General features: G+C 42.9%; 1 protein-coding gene across 2 annotated transcripts in view; it reads right to left on the reverse strand.

Moving 5' to 3' along the window:
• Positions 1-19219, reverse strand: part of BTAF1 (B-TFIID TATA-box binding protein associated factor 1) — a 110813-nt gene that overhangs the window by 21981 nt on the left and 69613 nt on the right. For both annotated transcript variants that reach the window (XM_054034838.1, XM_054034837.1), the window contains exon 26: positions 7741-7893. In XM_054034838.1, the coding sequence (XP_053890813.1) occupies positions 7741-7893 (153 nt within the window). The remainder of the gene's footprint in view (positions 1-7740; positions 7894-19219) is intronic.

Consider the following 19219-nt stretch of genomic DNA (forward strand, 5'->3'; position numbering starts at 1 on the left):
CTTCTCCCCACCACTGGATAAAAGTGTCCCTTGGACAACCGCTATCTGACTCCCTCCTGGACTTTGCAGTCGCTCCACCCTTGCCCCCTTTCTTCAGTCTGCAACTGGGGAGAAGGGGAGCCAGAAAGCTGGCCTGGGCTCTCACTACCATTAACTACCCTTCCTGGATTTGTTGGGGTGGGAGATTTGAGGGTGATACTGCTGCTGCTGCCGCCATCAAGCTTATGGGGATGAGAGAGTCTTTACATATTCATTATAATGTAGTTAACAGCACAATATTAAGGACAAACGGTAAGTTTCAGCATCTCTCTAAACTTTACAGTAAACACCAGACTCTATATAGGATAAACACACTACTAAAAAGTGTCAATTTAAGCAAAATTATATTATACTCATTTATAGCTGGCTAAACAGTTTAGTTACCAATATCTTAATGATGCTAGAATAGTTTAAGATTTTGCTTGTGACTTCTCTAATCAGAATCGGTCTGAAAGATTCACAACTTCTGGTCTGAACTTTTGTTATGATCTTCATGTACTTTTAAAATTGAAGATCTGCACTAACTGAAACATGCTTCTCAACGTCTTTCACATGTTAGCCTGTTTCTTGATTTTGCATGTTTATTTCCAAATATCAACCAGTCTCTTTTCACATGCTGCAGAAGATGGAGGAATCTGAAAGCAGATGAGAAGCAAGAGGAATCCGAGGTTGTGTTGTATAAAGGCCTTGCCACCACACTGTAGGAGTAATATACTTGGTATATTACATATACTCCTGGACCACATATATGAAAAGGTTCTGTAATATGCAACCTTTGAAAGTACTTTCCCAACATCTAGTCCCAAATGTGATGCTTGTTTAGTAATGCAGTCAAATGCGATCATCACTAACATAGAACATTGGATTCAAGAGGTTTGCAGCAGCATGTACTAGTTTGCAGCTAAAATTCTTCCCATCTATGAATACAGTTTTTCACTTCTTCCTGACTTGTGAGTGGAGATTAACTCATAAACAAACAGTTGATTTTTATCTTGGCCATAAGCTGACGGAAGTCTGAAAAAGGGGCTTTGTGAGAGTTAATTACAGTGACTGCAGAAGCAACTGGCAATAAAATCTTCAGAGTTCTGGAGGTGAACCCCAAAGACATCCTCATTAAAGTACAGCACCATACACTTTTAGATCTTCAATTATCACCGTTTCTTGAAGATTTTTTTTTTAAACTGAACTTTCCAAATGACATCACCACACTTCCCAGTCTTATTTTGCTAGAAAGCTTTAGAGCTACCATTATATTCCTACCATGCTTTTCTCCCTGCGTTTTCATGTTTTATATCTTTTTACTCTTTTAAAGATCTCTTCCAGTGTGCCCAACTTCATGTAGTCATTAAGAAGCAGGTTTAGGCCATGGGAAGCACATCCTATTGCAGTAATATGTAGATATTTGTCCATTATGATGTCTCATGCTGCTTTCTTATTACTGGCATTATCACTCAGCAGAGGAGCAAATACTTTCCCTCTTCCAGTCTTCTCTGGTACTTCACATATTTCACTAATATATGCTCTGCTGTATGTCTGTTCTCCTGTTTCAGTGCTCTTGTAAACAAAAACAAACAAACAAACTGGTTGAGATGTTATCATACAGTTGAGGATTTCTTCCCCCCACGTATCCATCCACACATCTGTAAGTACTGCCAGACGAAGTGCTTCCTTGATTCTTTTTCTTGCAGTTTGCATTAAATGTTCATATTCTGACTGTAGAAGAGGCTTGCTCAAAGAATGTCTGCTGGGTGACTGGCATGATGGTCTTAATAGTTTAAAAGGTTCCTGCCAATCACTCTTTTCTGTGACTTATAGTGAGGAACCAGAAACATGTATCACCCTTGAGAGAGTTTGGTCAATTTTTTGTTGCCATTCAAGCATCACCTTGTCTGTAAATGAAGTCATTGTTGAGAGTCTTTTGGATATATCTGGCTGAAATGCTGGTTTTCCTGATAACTGAAGAGCTGAACTTGAGTGTACAACAATTCCAGATGGTGGTGTGTCAGAAGCAGAAGGACTTCTGGATCGAGGATGATTGTTGCGAGTGCAACTACTGTCAGTGTCACCTCTTCTTCTTGACCTTCATTGCCACTCATGAAGGATTTTTTTTTAATGTCTGCAGGACATTTTACATGCAAGGATGTGTTTGGCCATCCTCATAGCATTTGAAAAATGCATATTTCACTTGGCAGTATTTGCAAGATACAGTTCCCTTTTTGTCTGAATGACTTTCAATGTGGAAATGCTTCCATGGTCATATCATTTTTGCTGAGGGAGAAGAAAAAGAGCTCCTCCATGCCAGGTGCATTTGGTTCCTCCTGCAGATCTCTGGGGCAGGAATTGGAGGCAGAATCCATTCCAGGCCCCCAAGATTTTCCTCCAAGGCCCTGGATGCACAGGCCTCTTGCTCTCTAGCCCAGTGACTACGCAGGCAGGCTACAGACTGTTAGGTTCCCTGCACGACAGAGGGTGTCAACCTCCTAGTCCACTGAGGAGATGTCTCTGGGATGAGTGGGCTGCTCATCAGGGCCAGTCAGGAGGACAGCAGCTTCATGGTAGCAGCTGCTGCCCCCTCATGCCCACATTGTTTCCACACCAAACTCCACTTCCAAGACAGAAGTCAGAGACAGGCAGGCAGTAAGCCACAAGGAAGGGCCCCTGTACTCAGTTATTCTTTAGTACAAATGGCAGCTATTTGGGGGGCTATAAGAATATGCCCCAGGGGGTTACAGATATATATTGTATATAGACCTACAGTATACAGTAATTGTAATTACTTAATACTGTAAGTTTTGAAATAAAGCAACTTCATTTGAAATATTTAATTAGAAGAATTCTGAAGGATGGAAGTGCAGCAGTAATAAGACTACTCTAAACACTAACTGTTCATTCTGAAAAAATATTTCGCACAGAATTTTCAATTTTCCCCAGCATTTCCAATTTTTTTTTCGTGCCAGGCGTCAGGAAAAGAAAACGGGGGCGTGGGCAATAAAAAACAAACAGTTCTTTTTTCCCCTGAAAGTTTCAAATTTTTCCAGACCCTCGCATCTCTAGCCATGCCCCTTGTTCCACTCACTAGAAGGGCCTGTCTTCACCTACAGTGGAGGGATAGCTCAGTGGTTTGAGCATTGGCCTGCTAAACCCAGGGTTGTGAGTTCAATCCTTGAGGGGGCCACTTAGGGATCTGGGGCAAAATCAGTACTTGGTCCTGCTAGTGAAGGCAGGGGGCTAGAGTCACCTTTCAATGTCCCTTCCAGTTCTAGGAGATAAGATATCTCCATTAATTAATTAATTTTTACAGTGCTGTAGTACCCATAGCGCTTTCATGAAGATGTTACTACACCAACAGGAGAGCTTTTCCTGTCGGCATAGTTAATCCATCTCCCGAGAAGCAATAAGCTATGTCGAAGGGAAAAGCTCTCCCATTGATATAGCACCATCTACATGAGGTGTTAGGTCAACAGACCTGCGTCGCTCATGGGTGTGGATTTTTCAACCCTCTGAGAAACGTAGTCATATAGTCTGTAGTGTAGACCTGGTTGAAGAGTTTTTCTTAAAATTTTAGAAGACTTTGATGATTTAGTAATAAGTTCTAATACTAAATCAACTTTATAACTATGCACGTATTTCCCTCATACAAAATAAAATCAGATTACCGGATTTCAGAATTATTTGAGTTATGAATCAAATGTCTAATCAGGTAATCTGCTTTCTTCTTTATGTGGGCTGTAGTGATCAATGCAAGGATTCTTCATCCAGAATAGTATCTGTACTACTCTGGAGTGGAATTTTGGGCTTCTTCTATTTCTTCCTCAGTTGTTATAAATCCACCATGAAGGCTTTTCTGATTGTACTAGAAGGAAGTCTCTTTGCAGTGGAAGCCAGGACCTGAGAAGTGCCAGATTCATTACCCTTAAATCCAGCAAATTTATTTCCACTTACTTTCAGAGTTCCTATAACCATAATCATTGGTGGAGGGGAGAGCATTTGTAAAGCATAAGACATTTTGAAGATTTGTCCATTTGAGAGAAAGAGTATTTCTTTGAATGCTTGTCTGCTATCCAGAGTTGTAGCCACTGCTGTGTTCTAAATTCAAGGTCATGACCCTAGCAACAAACCCTATGGAATCCTTAGATAAAAGTCATCTATGAAAGAAACAGAATGCAAGTTTTTCTTTAACACCAACAGGAATTCCTTGGGTTTGCTGGAGTCTACAGCTATCAGATCAGTTAAACATAACAGGAGAGCCCAGGCAAACAGGTGGTAGCAAAGGACTTTGTACGAATGTGGAAGATTTGTAGTCTCTCTTAGGGAAACCTAAATTTTTATCATTTGAATTTGGGGGGGGGGGGGGGGGGAAATCCCCTTCAGACAGGCTCATGTTTGGTAACGTAGGGGCTACTGCCATTGTGACTTTAAGCGAGACTTCTGGTTTTCCTTAGGCTCCTAAAAACTATAAAACATTTTGTGGTCTCTTTTCCACAGGACATTTGCCTTTTTCATGATTTTCCCATGGATAAAAATGGTAAAAGAGTAGGGGGTTCTTTTCAACTTCTATTTTGAACACAGATATTTACCCATGAGGTTTTTTGCGGTCTCCTTTTTTTGGCTGGATTTCAAATGAGAGCCACCATGGTCTTGTGCAGTATGTCTTATATTGTCTAGGGATGGGGCATTCTGTAACAGTTTTATATAGTGGATACACGGACTTATTCCTCAGTTTTGAATGGATGTATCCCAGTTTGAAAAGATTAATTTTATGCTTGCTGAATTCGCGGGACACAGATGCAACTGCATCTTAAGTTCAATGAAGTCAAATGGAATGTCAGCATTCTTCAGATTTTTTTTCATGATGTTAGAGGGGAAACTTTTCCCTTGATAGTGGATGAAAACTGACTTTAGACATGGCATTTCTTCTACTTTAATTGTAAGTAAATATGGGAGAAAGTCAGGATTTTTGCTGAACAACCACTGCCTTGCAATTCCTTCTTGCTCAGCTGACAGTTTCTTTAGTTGGCCAACATGTGCAAAGGACTAATTGTACCTTTTGCTTTGTTTAGTACAAGATCTTCATTTATCAGTAGATCAAATCATATATAGCATGCAACAGCAACTGGTTTAGACTGACTTATTGAGTTCTTTGCTTCTTGGTAAATCCCTTGATTATTAGTTATACTGATCATTTTATCTTCAAGTTCTGCCTGATGATTAGGGCCCTACCAAATACATGACCGTGAAAAACACGTCCTGGACTGTGAAATCTGGTCTCCACCATGAAATCTGTATTTTTGTGTACTTTTACCCTATACTCAAAACTGGGGCGATAGGGGTGGTCAAGACCCAAATGGAGGTTTGCAAGGGGGGCCACCCTTATTTCTGTGCTTCCTTCAGAGCTGGGCAGCAGAAGAGCAGCAGCTGCTAGCCAGGTGCCAAGCGCTGAAGGCTGTGCTGCTGCCAGCAGCAGCGCAGAAGTAAAGGTGGCACGGTATGATATTGCCACCTTTACTTCTGTGCTACTGCTGGTGGTGGCACTGCCTTTAGAGCAGTGTGCCCAGCCAGCAACCGCCGCTCTCCAGCTGTCCAACTCTGAAGGCAGCGCAGAAGTAAGGGTGGCAATACTGCCTACAATAGCCTTGCAACTCCCTTTTGGGTCAGGACCCTTGAGTTTGAGAAATGCTGACTTAAGGGCTTTATATGTTTAGGTTTTTAAATACATATTCATGCCTTGTTACAATACCATGAAATTTACCAAAATGGACTGTGAATTTGGTAGGTCCCTACTCATGATCTCTCACAATCTTGAGATAGTGCAGCAAATTTTTAAACATGTGTTTCCAGGCATGTCATTTGACTGTTTCTTTGAGTGTCACCAGGAATTTGGGTGTTTACATGCCCTTGGCATTCTTTTAACAAGGCTTTAGGCTGATTGTGATTAGGAAAATACTTCTGTAAATCCACAAAATGTTTAATCAACATACTTGGTGCAAGATCTTGTCCAAGTAGATTTAGCCAATGTGACGTACATCCATACGTAACCAAAGTGTCATCATCATCTTGTTCCAAATCACTTCTCACGTATTGCATCTTTTTCTCATTGTCTGCCAGGTAGCTCTTAGCACATAGCCATACAGTTCATTTGCTAATGCCTTGGCTTTTCTTGCTAGTGTAGCACAGTATGTTCCAGGTCTTTTTATTACTTCCAATATCAACCACTGACACACAACCCTCAGGTTTTCCTTATCTGCACACAGTTATCTGTGGGTCATTGTGCACATTACTACAGCCATCCTATATTAATGTGACTGCTTTTCATGTAATTCGTTGCATGCTTCTACCCTGAAGTCAGCAGTAACTATGTCCAACAGCTCACCTGCTTTCAATTGAGTGCTTTGTAGTCTGGCCTTATGCAGCTGATCATTGCTTGAAAAGCTGGATACTCAACAGATAAGGGAATATTACAGCCATAGACTTGAAAATTGCAAAAAAAAAAAAATTATCTTTTGCTTCAGTTCTGGAGTTGTTTTTGTTAAAAACTTCTTTGTTATATCTGGCAAATCTGGAGCTGACTTTCTTTTGATGCACTTAGCAATGGCAATGCAGTACTGTCAGTACCTTCATCCTCAGAGTCGGAGTCTAATACTCGCATCTGTGTAGCCAAAGCCAGTCGTTCTGGTGTTTTTGTTCTTTCCACTGCATTTTGCAAAATATTTCTCATACAATCTGCCTTCCAACTCACTTTGTCCTTGCAATTTCTGAATGCAAGACTCTTTGCCATCTTCATGAACTTTCTCAAAATTAGCCATGAATTGGGGCAAGTGTTTTTCCACCTTTCCTCATGCTGAAATATTTTACTTGAGTCATTGTATTCACTGAGTTCAGTTGCACTCCAACCAGCCAGTTCAAGAGAAAGTACTGGACTGGACAGTTCATTTGGGAGTTTTCCTCAAACAGAAACTGCAGCTTCTGAATCCGGGAATCCCTCTGTTTGCTAAACATATTTTCATTGCTAAACAAAGAAGGGAAATTCCCAGATTCAGAAGTTTCAGTTTTTGTTTCAAGTATCCAAGGCAATAGCATACAGCTTTAAGTTGAGGCTCTTTTTTGTTTTATCGCCTTTAATTAAAAATTAGATCATATTATTGCAAAGCTATCCTCAAGTTGCTATATATTTTTCAGTAATTGTCATTAATTTATTCTAATAGTTATATTCTTCCCAGTTTCCGATTAAAATAGTTTAAAACAGTATTTCCTAATGCCTTGTCCTAAACTAGTTTTTTTCCAGGAAATTACCAACCCTGGAAGTCTGTCAGTTTACTGTCTGAGTTTTAGGCCTGGTCTACAGTAGGGGCGGTTGTCAATGTAAGATACGCAACTTCAGCTACGGGAATACCGTAGCTGAAGCCGACATCTCTTATTCCAATTTACCTCCCGTCCTCACGGCGCGGGATTGATGGCCGCGGCTCCCCCGTCGACTCCGCTACCGCTGCTTGCTCCGGTGGCATTCCGGAGTTGATGGGGAGCGCGTTCGGAGATCGATATATCGCGTCTTAACGAGACATGATCTATCGATCCCCGATAAATTGATCGCTACCCACTGATATGGCAGGTAGTCTGGATGTACCTTTAGTGTACAAAATTTGTTACAATTATGCACTATAGGTCATCATGCTTTTCTTGTAAAGTAAAGGCAGAAGTTTTTACCTGCTGATATTTTCTGAGCTCTGCTTTGATTGGGACAGGAATTTTATAGTTTTCCAATTTTTTTCCATCCAATAGTTGCTCCAGAAAATGGCGCTCTTTGGCTTTCAGTAGGATTAATTCTTCAGACATGTTCGGTGGATCTGGAATGCCAGCCTGAAATGACGATTAAAAAATACAGTAACCTTGTACAAAACCTTATATAGAAAGTGAGCAAATGCAAACTAGAGTCTCACATTCGCCAGAAGAATTTTTAATAAGCATATAGCATTTTCACAAAGTATTTTTTAAATTGCATATTACCAAAGGGTTCTTTTATCACACACTTGAAAAAAAGGTCACTTGCTTGATCCCCTATAGGCTAGCTCATTCAAAGTTGGAGAATTGACAAAAACAGAACATATCCTGAACATTTACCAAAGGAAAACTATAAACTTTTGTACACAAAAGAGGAACATTGGTCCTACCTGTAAAATTACGTGGAAGTTGGATTATTCTGCCTTTACTTAATAAGGTAGCTTCACCAGTCGGCTGATAAAAATCTGACACCTTTTCTTCCTAAGCTACAACCTACCCCCAAAAACTAGTAGATAACTTTCCCAAGAGTACTCAAATTACAAACTATAGCCTAAAACGAGAACTAAGTAGAAAGGTAAGATTTCAATTGTTGGAGGGGTGTGAGAGAGAGTACAACAACAAACCATTATCAGGACCTTTGATAAGACTCAGTTGCTGTTCTTAGGCCAAAAGGCAAAAGCAGAGAATTTAAATAATTGAGAACCTATGGCGAATCAGAGAAATACGTTGAGAGGAGGTTTTAGATTGAAGGTATGAATTCAATGAAGGGATGAAAGCCTCCTGGCTTCATGACAGCTGTGATGGACCAATTGCTTGCAAATTGCAGGCTCTAGATGAGCAGTCCACAATGAATCAAAAGGACTTTGTCAGCCTATGAAATTTACACATAGTCTTAGGAAAGGCAGGTTTTACATCAGATTTCACCTGGATTCGGAGATTAATGCCCTAATAGCTTAGTGAACTGGGAAGCAAACATCAATCTCTGCCTGTGCTTATATGGAGGGGGGAGAGAGAGAGAGACTGACTTTGTTTCTTTGCCTCAGAGAGGATTAGGGTAGATGTCACTGCCTCCACTAAGTGTCTCAGTCTTCTGAAGGAAACAGTCTGGCATACTACTGAGCAGAAGGCTCTGAGTATTGGTTAAACTTCACCCCAGGATAAGGGTCCAAGTCCAGACAACAATTCCCTTCTTCTGAGCTTCCAAGGATGGTGGGTCTACAAAAAGTGATGGTTGGGGCCTCTGCACAAGCTTCAGTGTCACTCACTGATGAGTAACAGGACTAGTAGTGGATAGGGAAAATGTTGAATCAAAGAATATGAATGAAGCCAGTCTCAGACCATAGCTTGGCAGTTTCCTGTCTGCTCCCTCATTTTGTTTTGTATAGGGAAAAAGAGAAGGCAGTGATGACTGCAGCTGCAATGGACAGAATGGAACCCCTCTCTTACTGAGGAGTATGCCAAGCCTACTCATGAAGCCTGACTGCCTGAAGTAGGGAGGAAGACAAGAGATTCCCTTCTGCCTTGGTCTCTTGGAAGTCAGAATGTAAAAGCCACTCAATTTTCAGACTGAGGTGAGGGGGTGCATACTTCCTTCCACGGTTGTCAGTCACCACTTCCCGGATTGATTCAGTGCTGGGTGGGCAGCCCCATAGCACCAAACCTGAGGGCAGAGTGAACTCAGTGGACCTCCCTACTGCCTAGAGGGAGAGTGGTTGTAGATGGCAGGAGAGTCAGGCACCTTAAATATCTTTAAAAATCTGGCCCATAGGGCCTACTCTTGTCAGTGCCATGTCTGTGTAACCTATAAAGTGCTTTGAGATTCCTCTTCTGACTAGCTGCCCCCATCTTTACTTAGCTGATCGGTTGACTCAAGTGTCTGATCTCTGTCAAGGAACAGAAGTGACTGATTAGTGGGAGTGGGGCTGCTAGCTGAAGTGAAAAAGGCTCTGAAGTCTTGTATCAGCCATATGGTAGCATTATCTAATAAAGGAAAGGCACAAGCAACCCAGTTTTCAGATTGTAGTGCTCCAATTAGAAAAGCATGCAACTTCATTTTGATATTTTAAATACATTACCTGTTCAACCACCTTTTCTATTTTAGATTAAAAAAAGAAAAACAAAAACAAATGGAAGTCCTGTGTCAACTTATAGCAAAACCATTTATCATGAATATGTACAAGAGACAGTAACGATAAATTGAATTGTTTACTCTCTATTATCTCTTCCAAGCATAGTTTTCTAGTCTTGTACTTTGATGGCTCTCTGGAATGAATATTTGAAATTAAGTGATCAAGAACTGTGCACACTGAATTATCAACTTCCAAATACAATCTCACAACCACTTTAAAATATAAGTTTCACTGTTCTGGTTGATTCGGAACCAATATACATCAGAAATCCCACGTTTGTTCATAGCTCTTTTACTCATTCAGCAACCGAATAAAGAGCCTCACATTTTGAAATGTTCTAAAAGTCTGAAGACAATGCACAAGAGTCTGTACAATGGATACATTCTCTTATATTATAAAAACCTTAAGTTGTCTGCCAGAGACAAACAAATCTAAACTGAAACCAAACGGTCGTGATAAAACAAGGAGTCCGGTGACACCTTAAAGACTAACAGATGTATTTGGGCATAAGCTTTCGTGGGTAAAAAACACCTCACTTCAGATGCATCAAGTGAGGTTAGTCTTTAAGGTGCCATTGGACTACTTGATGGTTTTGTGGCTACAAACTAACATGGCTACCTCCTGATACGTGATAAAACAAACTCAAATAATTCATTTCCAGCACGAACTCCTGAAAACAAGGGATTTTTCATCTTTGAAACAAAGACTGTTCTAATACCCCATTCACAAACATATACAAACACACAGAAAAAATCACAACACCCCTTGCTAATCACGGTGATGTCCCCTTAATTCCTCCTAAAAAATAAGCTGACAGGTTAGCATTACAGCTGCCTGAAACAGAAGAGGCCTAGAAGCTAGATAGAAGGCACTGCCAATATTTCTGTGCAGTCAGGACAAGTCTGAACTCCAGAAGTGGATTATTTCACAGGCGGAAGGGGCGGGGGGGAGAGAGGAGAAGAGTAGACAGACATCCTACTTTATTTTTAACTTTTGTTTATAATACAAAATGAAAAAGTCTATTACCCAATTTCCCTTTCTACAACCTCACCTCCTAATTGGAGATATTTGGGTTGACCTCATATCCAGAAAAACACTGGAGGCTAGGTTTACACTTGCCCAAGACTTTGATATGCCCCTTTGTCCCTCACGCAAAAGGAGTACTTCCAAAGCTATATTGAAACACTGAAGTGCTATTCATAGATCAATTCAAATGCTTACTCAGCTCAAAGCCTTATTCAATAGCAGTAACTGTATAACTAGAGCTGAGACTAGGCCATCACAGAATCCAAGAATTTAACTCCGATTGGATGCATCGGGAGGAAAAGAAAAGTTGAAGAAAGAAAATAGGTAGCAATCCTGACATTTCCTCCAAACAAACATTTGGGATACTATTTTTTCCTTTCTGCTCACTGGTACTAATGCCTGGACCACTGTCCTGATAAAAGAATACTGCTGCTGAGGATTAAAGGTCCATCTTGTAAGGCATTTACAAAATGTGCTGATGGATTACTAAGTAGCACCTTTGCTTATTTCTTCTGTGGTGGCTGCTGACCCTTCTACCCAACAGGCCACCAGGGAATAAATCTACTGGGCCCTGATCCATTCCGTAATCAGTCGGTCTGCAGCTGCATATGCTTCAATGAGGCAGTAACTGATCCACCTAGTTATGTAGGATTTAGATGCTTTTAAGTACAGACATTTAGAATGGAAGGGGAAAAAAAAAAAAAAAAAAAAAAAGATGTAACCCTGAATTCATCAGTTCTAAGTTAAGATTTAACAGCTTTTTTCCACTTCTGGTATATGTAGCAACTTTTATTTCAGCTGAGGCCCAAACAAAGGAAGAGTAATCTCCTGTAACATATGAAAGAAATGACTAGAGTATGAAGAACAACCTTGCCCTTGTGTGGAAGGCACATTAAGGTGCATCTTCTAAGAGAGATTTCAGAGTCATCTTCTCCAGTGGTTCTCAACCTTTCCAGACTATTGTACCTCTTTCAGGAGTCTGATTTGTCTTACGTACCCCAAGTTTCACCTCACATAAAGACTACTTACTTACAAAATCAGACATAAAAATACAAGAGTGTCACAGCCACTATTATTGAAAATTGCTTACTTTCTCGTATTTACCATATAATTATAAAATAAATCAATTGAAATATAAATCTTGTACTTTATACTTCTCTATATATTGTACACTGAAATGTAAACAAGTCGTCTGAAATTTTAGTTTGTACGGACTTCGCTAGTGCTTTTTATGTAGCCTGTTGTAAAACTAGACACATATCTAAATGTGTTGATGTCCCCCTGGAAGACCATTGTGTACCCATGGGGGTAAATGTACTCCTGGTAAAGAATCACTTTTCTTGCAAATGTAATTGTGAATAGGATGCATGTATTTATTCGGAGGAAATATGGGGAATTACATATCACCAGCATGAGCATATTGGCTGTTACAATGTATAGCCCTGTAGAGGGGTACTAGGTTGAAGAGACAGGCAAAACTGTTCTGTTTGGACAAGCATGCTTGTCCAGACTTCCCCCACCCCAGCTGGATTTCAAATTGACAAGGTAAAGGTCCACAGAGGTGCCAGAGCTCTATTTCTTCAGCTTCTGTGATGGTCTCCTCCCAGATAGATTAAATCATTCCAAAACCCAAGAGGGCTTCTATTTGGTCTGCTCCACCATTACAAGTAAGGAGCGATGCTTTTTTTTTTTAGTTCCTGCTAGAATAAAATTTTCCGTTTGTTCAATTATTTCATGCTGCACCAGTAAGTGTTCACAGATGTTATAATAAATTCAAACTCTTACAATATTTTAGTTAATATTTATTTGAAAAAGGGAATCAAGAAGGATTAAGTGCCGAGATGGGAGTTGCTGGGTTCAAGAATCTATGCCAGCACACTGTCCTTAGTCTCCTTCCTCCACCCCCCCAGTTTATGCATTCTCTTGTCCTACATAAATGATGGCTTGCCATCCAGCCATTAACACAGATATCAGACAAAGCCATCTCAGTTTCCTGGGTTTTATTATATTTAAAACAAATTAAAAATAGAAGTCTTTAAATTCTTTCAGTGGAAAAGATTCAATTCTAGTCTGAATGCATATACCATTCAAAAAAGCTTGTCTTGAATCAAGTTTTAATATAAAAATTTGAAGTGCCTTATAGAAGGGCTAGCTTTTAATTCTAGTTCCACCGCTGAGCACAGTGGTGCTGTGCTAATACCAAGGAATTCGAAACAAACTTGAGCAAAAATAACTAAATAACATAGGCCCAAACTATTTATTAGTTATTAAAACAGCTACCGAGGGTGCTCAAGTTCCTCTATTTTTTAGAATGAAAATGTTGTAGCTTTAGTTTCTTATTACAAGATCTTCCTTTAATTTTTTGGATATTGGCAAATCTCATTCTAAAATATGTTTAATGTTTACATTTAGTCAAATTCAACAGGACACATCTGTAGAATTAAAGCAGTTCAGATAGTTTCTTCAAAAGATTTTTCTAATTGGAATTGATAATTGTCCAAAGGCTCAGATATAATTCCTCATGAATTATCGAGACATTTAATTTATTAATGAAGAATTCTATTTTACTTATTTATAACCTTTACACTGAATATTTAATATGAATACATGCAATTGATACGATTGTCTAACCTTACATCCTTGTACTGTATATTCATTAAATTTCATCCAATGAACAGTTCCCCCAATACCTTTTCTAAGTCAGAGTGGATTATTCCACTAGTGCGAGAGTCCTACTTCAAGGTGAGAGCGGAATGAATTTTGCTCATTTGTATCAATTTGTGACTACTCAATTTCTGTACCTCCTTTCAAAGCTCCAGATAGGCAAATTTTAAAATGAAAAGAAAAAATTAAAAAATAAAAGGTAGTTGATACATCAGCATTAAGGTAACAGTGAATTCTTCTTAGAAGTTCACAGACAAATGGTTCAGAGGAAGAGAAGAAGAGTACCAAGTATAGGGCCCTGGGGAACATTGAAGGGTGGCTGAACCCTAAAGGAAATGCAAATGAATGGATAGGGATACAGAACCACCAAGAAAATACAGTACTCCAGAAGAACAAGGAAGAGGAGATGTGGAGCAAAAAAGAGTGATGGACAGTGTAGTGAAGGGGTTCTCAAACTGGGGGTCAGGACCCCTCAGGGGGTCATGAAGTTATTACATGTTAGCCTCCCCCCAAACCCCGCTTTGCCTCCAGCATTTAGAATGGTGTTAAATATATAAAAAAGTGTTTTTCCATGTATAAAGGGGGAGGGGGTGTCACACTCAGAAGCTTGCTATGTGAAAGGGGTCACCAGTACAAAAGTCTGAGAACCCCTGGTTTATGTCAAAGACAATAAGATAGGAACAGCGGCTGGTGGGGTGGAAGGGGGGGAAGAGGCTGCCAAGAGAAGGTCACTACAAAACTTTAGTGAAGACAGCCTTTGTGGAACAGAAAGCCTAAAAGCCAAGTAGCAAAGGGTTAAAGAATTTTAAAAGGGCAGGACCAGACTACCTCCTGCTCAGGGAATTTAGAGGTGAAGGAAGGGACAGTAGTTAAAGAGAAGTCAAGTGAGAGTTCTCTCAGGGCAGGGGAAACCACATTTGTTGTTTCGATCGACTCCCTCAAGTGATCACACCACTGCTTTCCAACCTCTTTCATAAGCTTTTCCCCAAGCCCAACAGTTTCTTCACCAAAGGGATCCAAATCAAACAAACAGTTTTGAATCTCTCTTATATTGTTGGCTTATTTGTTCTGAAAGCCTACGTACATTTGGTGTCCAACATTCCCTAGGGATGTGCTTTTGGGCAGTCTTCCACATCAGGAGACAAATTCTCTATGGTGCTCATGTGTTGCATTAATATTACAGAGTGATTCATCTAATTCAGAGGGAAAGCCTTCCCAAATCAGAAAAAGTTAAGATATTAAGTATACAAAATCTTGTTGACAATTCTCAAAAGGCTGCAATTCAGTGATTCATACATCACTGGTGAAAATCCAATGTAAGTGAATTTTGAAAACTGGGTTTTATTACCATCTACTGGTAAAAAAATAAGTTTCACACAAACAGCATTTTCTAGACTGCAACACTGGGGAAAACCCTAAAATATACAGAAATTAAAAGTACAAGAGATTTAACGGTGTTAATAATAATTAAAATCAAGATCAGATAAAATGGTTACCTACCTTTTGTAACTTGTCCTTCGAGATGTGTTGCTCATGTCCATTCCATTCTAGGTGTGTGCGCACCCACGTGCACAGCTGTCAGAGACTTTTGCCTTTGCAGTATCTGTAGGGTCGACTACAGCGCCCCCTTGAGTGCTGCACTCATGTGTCAGTATATTAGGCACCGCCGACCCTACATGCTCTCAGTTCCTACTTGCTGGTAACTCCGACAGAGGGGTAGGAGGGCGGGTAATGGAATGGACATGAGCAACACATCTCGAAGAACAACAATTACGAAAGATAGGTAACAGTTTTTTTCTTCGAGTGCTTGCTCATGTCAATTCCATTCTAGGTGACTCACAAGCAGTATCCTCGGACGTGGGCTTGGTGTTCACACTTTAGCGGCTTGTAAAGCTGCTCTACCAAAGCCAGCATCGTCCCAGGCTGCTGGGTAAGTGCACAGTGGGATGATCAGGGGGCTGCCCTATAGATGTCCTGGATAGGCACTTGGGCCAGAAAAGCTGCCGAAGAGGCCTACACACTGGTCGAGTGGGCGACTATGATTGCTGGGGGTGGCACTTTTGCCTGATTGTAGAAGTGGTGAATGCAGGCGGTGATCCAACAAGAAATTCTTTGAGCAGACACTGGGTGACCTTTCATCCAGTTGGCCACTGAGATGAATTGTGTCAACTTACAGAATGGCTTGGTGCTTTCAATGTAGGACAATACCCTCCTGATGTCTAGGGAATGCAGCCTACGCTCCTCCTCCGACTTATGGGGCTTTGGAAAAAAAGGTAAGTAAGTGGCCTGGCCCGTATGAAACAGAGACCACCCTGGCCAGGAAAGCCGGTTGTGGCCTCAGCTGGACCTTGTCTTTGTAAAAGACAGTTTAGAGCAGTTCTGAGGTGAGCGCTCTAATCTCAGAGACCTGAATGGCAGATGTCACTGTAACCAAGAAAGGAGGAGGAGACAGCATGAAGCCAGAGGTTCAAAATGGGGTCTTGTGAGCCGTTACAGCACCAGATTCAGGTGCTGAATGGCAGAATGGAGTCCCTGACTTGCGGGTAGAGGCACTCAAGGCCCTTGAGGAACCTGGCAGTCATGTCCTGGGCAAAAACAGACTCTCCCTCGAGTGGCAGATGGAAGGCCAAGGTAGCCGCCAAGTGGTCCTTGACAGATGAAAGGGACAGGCCTTGAAGACTGAGATGCAGAAGGTAGTCTAGGATTAAGATGCAGTGAGGCTCACTTAGGCTGAACACCTTTGTCCGAGGTCCAGCAGGCGAACCACTTTCATTTGGCCAGTAGGTTGATCTGGTGGAGGGCTTTCTACTGTCCAACAGGTCAGTAGACATCGGCTGAGCTCTGCTGTTCCTGCGCTTCGTTCTGGGATAGCAGGCCCCGCCAGAGTGGTAGCTGCAACGGAATGGCCAGCGAGAGGTTCAGGAATGTGCCGAACCAGTGCGGGTGTGGCCAAGCTGGCACTATGAGGACTACCTTGCCTTGTCCTGCTTGATCTTCAGGAGGACTCTGTGAATTAACGGTACTGGGGAAGAAGGCGTAAAACAGAGCCCCCGACCACGGGAGCAGAAAAACATCTGACAGGGAGCCTCTGTCGATCCCCCGAATTGAACAGAAAAACATGGCATTTCCTGTTCTGTCTGGACGCAAACAGATCCACCTGGGGGAGTTCTCCACTTGTGGAAGATGAAGCTGACGACTTCCAGATGGAGGGACCACTTGTGGCAAGATGAGAAGGTCCTGCTAAGGCCATCTACCAAAGCAATCCTGGGCCTGGGGAAGTGAGTGGCTATGAGATGGAGGTCGTGCTGCAGTCCTGGCAAAGGGCAGATGATCTGGCTCTACCTTGCTTGCTTGCACTGCAGGGTGTAACCTGAGGATATTACTTCTAGCACCCAATGGTCCAAAGTTAGCTAAGACCAAGCCAATTGAAAGGGGCGGAGAGTGTATCCAGTGAAGTAATTAGGGCTTCGTCCTCTGGCGCACCCTCAAAATGACTGCTTCTGGCCCTTGGTTCCTGGGAGAGTCAGACTGAGAAGACTAGTGAGAAGACCATGGGTGTCGCTGCTTAGACCCCTTGTCTCTGTCCTTCCTCCTGCAGGAACCCAACTGGGGACTTCCCCAAGGCCTAGACTGCAGGGGTGGAGGAGGCAGAGGGCGGAACGGCTTCCTGGCCTGCTGAGGAGTGTGAAGGCCCAAGGAGCAGAGGGTAGCCCGGGAGTCTTTAAGGCCGTGGAGCCTTGTGTCTGTGAGCTCGGAGAAGAGCCCTGCCCCCTCAAATAGGAGGCCCTGAATAGTGGCCTGCATCTCCTGGGACAACCTGGATGACTGCAACCAGGAACTGCACCTCATGGTCACCACAGAGGTGACCACCCTGGCCACTGAGTCAGTAGCATTCCAGGCCATTTAGAGGGGCCCCCTTGCCACCGCTGTGCTCTTGTCCACCAAAGCAGCAAACTCCTGGGCTCGATCTTGTGGGAGGGCCTCTTTGAATTTAAGGGAATCTCACAGGTTAAAATTGTATCTGCCTAATAGGGCCTGGTGGTTAGACACCTGAAATTGCAGGCTTGCCGTTGAATAAATCTTTCTGCCAAATAAGTCCAGTCTCTTGGTATCTGTTTTTTGGCATGCCACTGACATGGCCCTGCCTGTCCCTTTCATTAACAGCAGACACAACTAGTGACGCTGCTGGAAAGTATGTATACAGATATTCAAACCCTTCTGCAGGGATGTAATACTTCCGCCAACTTCTAAGGCAGCAGAATGGAAGAGGGAGTTTGCCACAGCGATTTTGCAATTTTAAGGACCCCTGGGTGGATGGGCAGCGCAACCCAGGCCACAGTGGAGGAGGATATAATGTTAAAGAGGTCGCCTGACTCCTCTGAGACCACCTCAATTTATAGGTTTAAATTAGCAGCTACCCTTTTAAGGAGGGCCTGGTGCTCCTTGAAGTTGTCGGGGAGACTGTCCATTTCGGAGGGACCCACCCTCACTTTGTTCGGTGATGAAGACTGCACCGCCTATGGAGGAGCAGGTTCCCCCCTCCCTCTCTGGGTATGGCTCCTTCGGTGCTGGGGTTCAGTGTGCTTTCTCTGCATTGGATTCGGTACCACGTTCCAACGCCGGTGCTGGTGGCGCCGGGGCTGGTTTGTCCGAGGTGGCCCAGGAGGACTGGTGGGAAAATGGGACCGGCATTACTAGCATGCCCCCGTGGGTTCCAGTACAGCCATTGAGTGGGCCACTGTCCCTGTTGCCATGTCGCTGCAGGTCCATGCCAGTCTCATGCATCTGTGATGAATCACCCCTCCTTGGCGAGGGGCTGCTCCCAGTTCGACTTGGACCAATCCTCTTCTGGTGACCAGGGTGGAGCTGTCAAGGCCTGAGTCTGCCAACTGATTCTGGTTGGCGCCCAGCGAGGCGAGGGCGAGGAACGGCACCTGCCCAACAAATGATACCAGGGAGAAAGGGACTGGTGCCATGACAAGGAGCGGCCCCGGCCTGGCGGGGACCAACGTCTGGGAGACCATCTGGGAGAAGGTGACCTGGGCTGCGGCGATCTTTGACAGGAAGCTCGCTGGTACTGGTGGTATGGGAACAGGCACTGCAACTCTGGTATCTCATGTCTTGTAGAGGAAGAGCGCGTTGAGGACTTGGGCCTTCTGGTCAGAGAGCTAGGATACGGTGCCAAGGTCTGAGGCCAAGGAGATGGAGATCTGAGCCTGCGGTCTAGTGACAGAGGGTATTCTACTACCCTATGAGGCGGTACCATGATCAGCTTGCCCTTAGATGTCGGGGTCTTAGACGAGTCTGTCACCTGGTGTGGCATCTGCGGTGCCAGTTGGCCTACTTGTTCTTTAGTCACCGGAGCTGCTTCAGGCAATGAGGGCTCTGGGAGAGACCGAGGTCCCCAGCTGCTCCCTGGAGTCAAATCCCAGGCCTGGCTGGGGGTCCGACCTCTGCGGTATACCCATGAAGCCCCGTGGAGGGCACATGGCCTGCCACTGGTCATTTGCCCAAAGCCCCTTTCCCTTCCAGTGCTGTGGTGTCCAAGTGGGAGGGCTCCAATGCAGGAGGAAGCGCAGCCTCCA

The sequence above is a fragment of the Malaclemys terrapin genome, chromosome 7 (assembly GCF_027887155.1).
Source record: "Malaclemys terrapin pileata isolate rMalTer1 chromosome 7, rMalTer1.hap1, whole genome shotgun sequence".
Taxonomy (NCBI): Eukaryota; Metazoa; Chordata; order Testudines; family Emydidae; genus Malaclemys; species Malaclemys terrapin.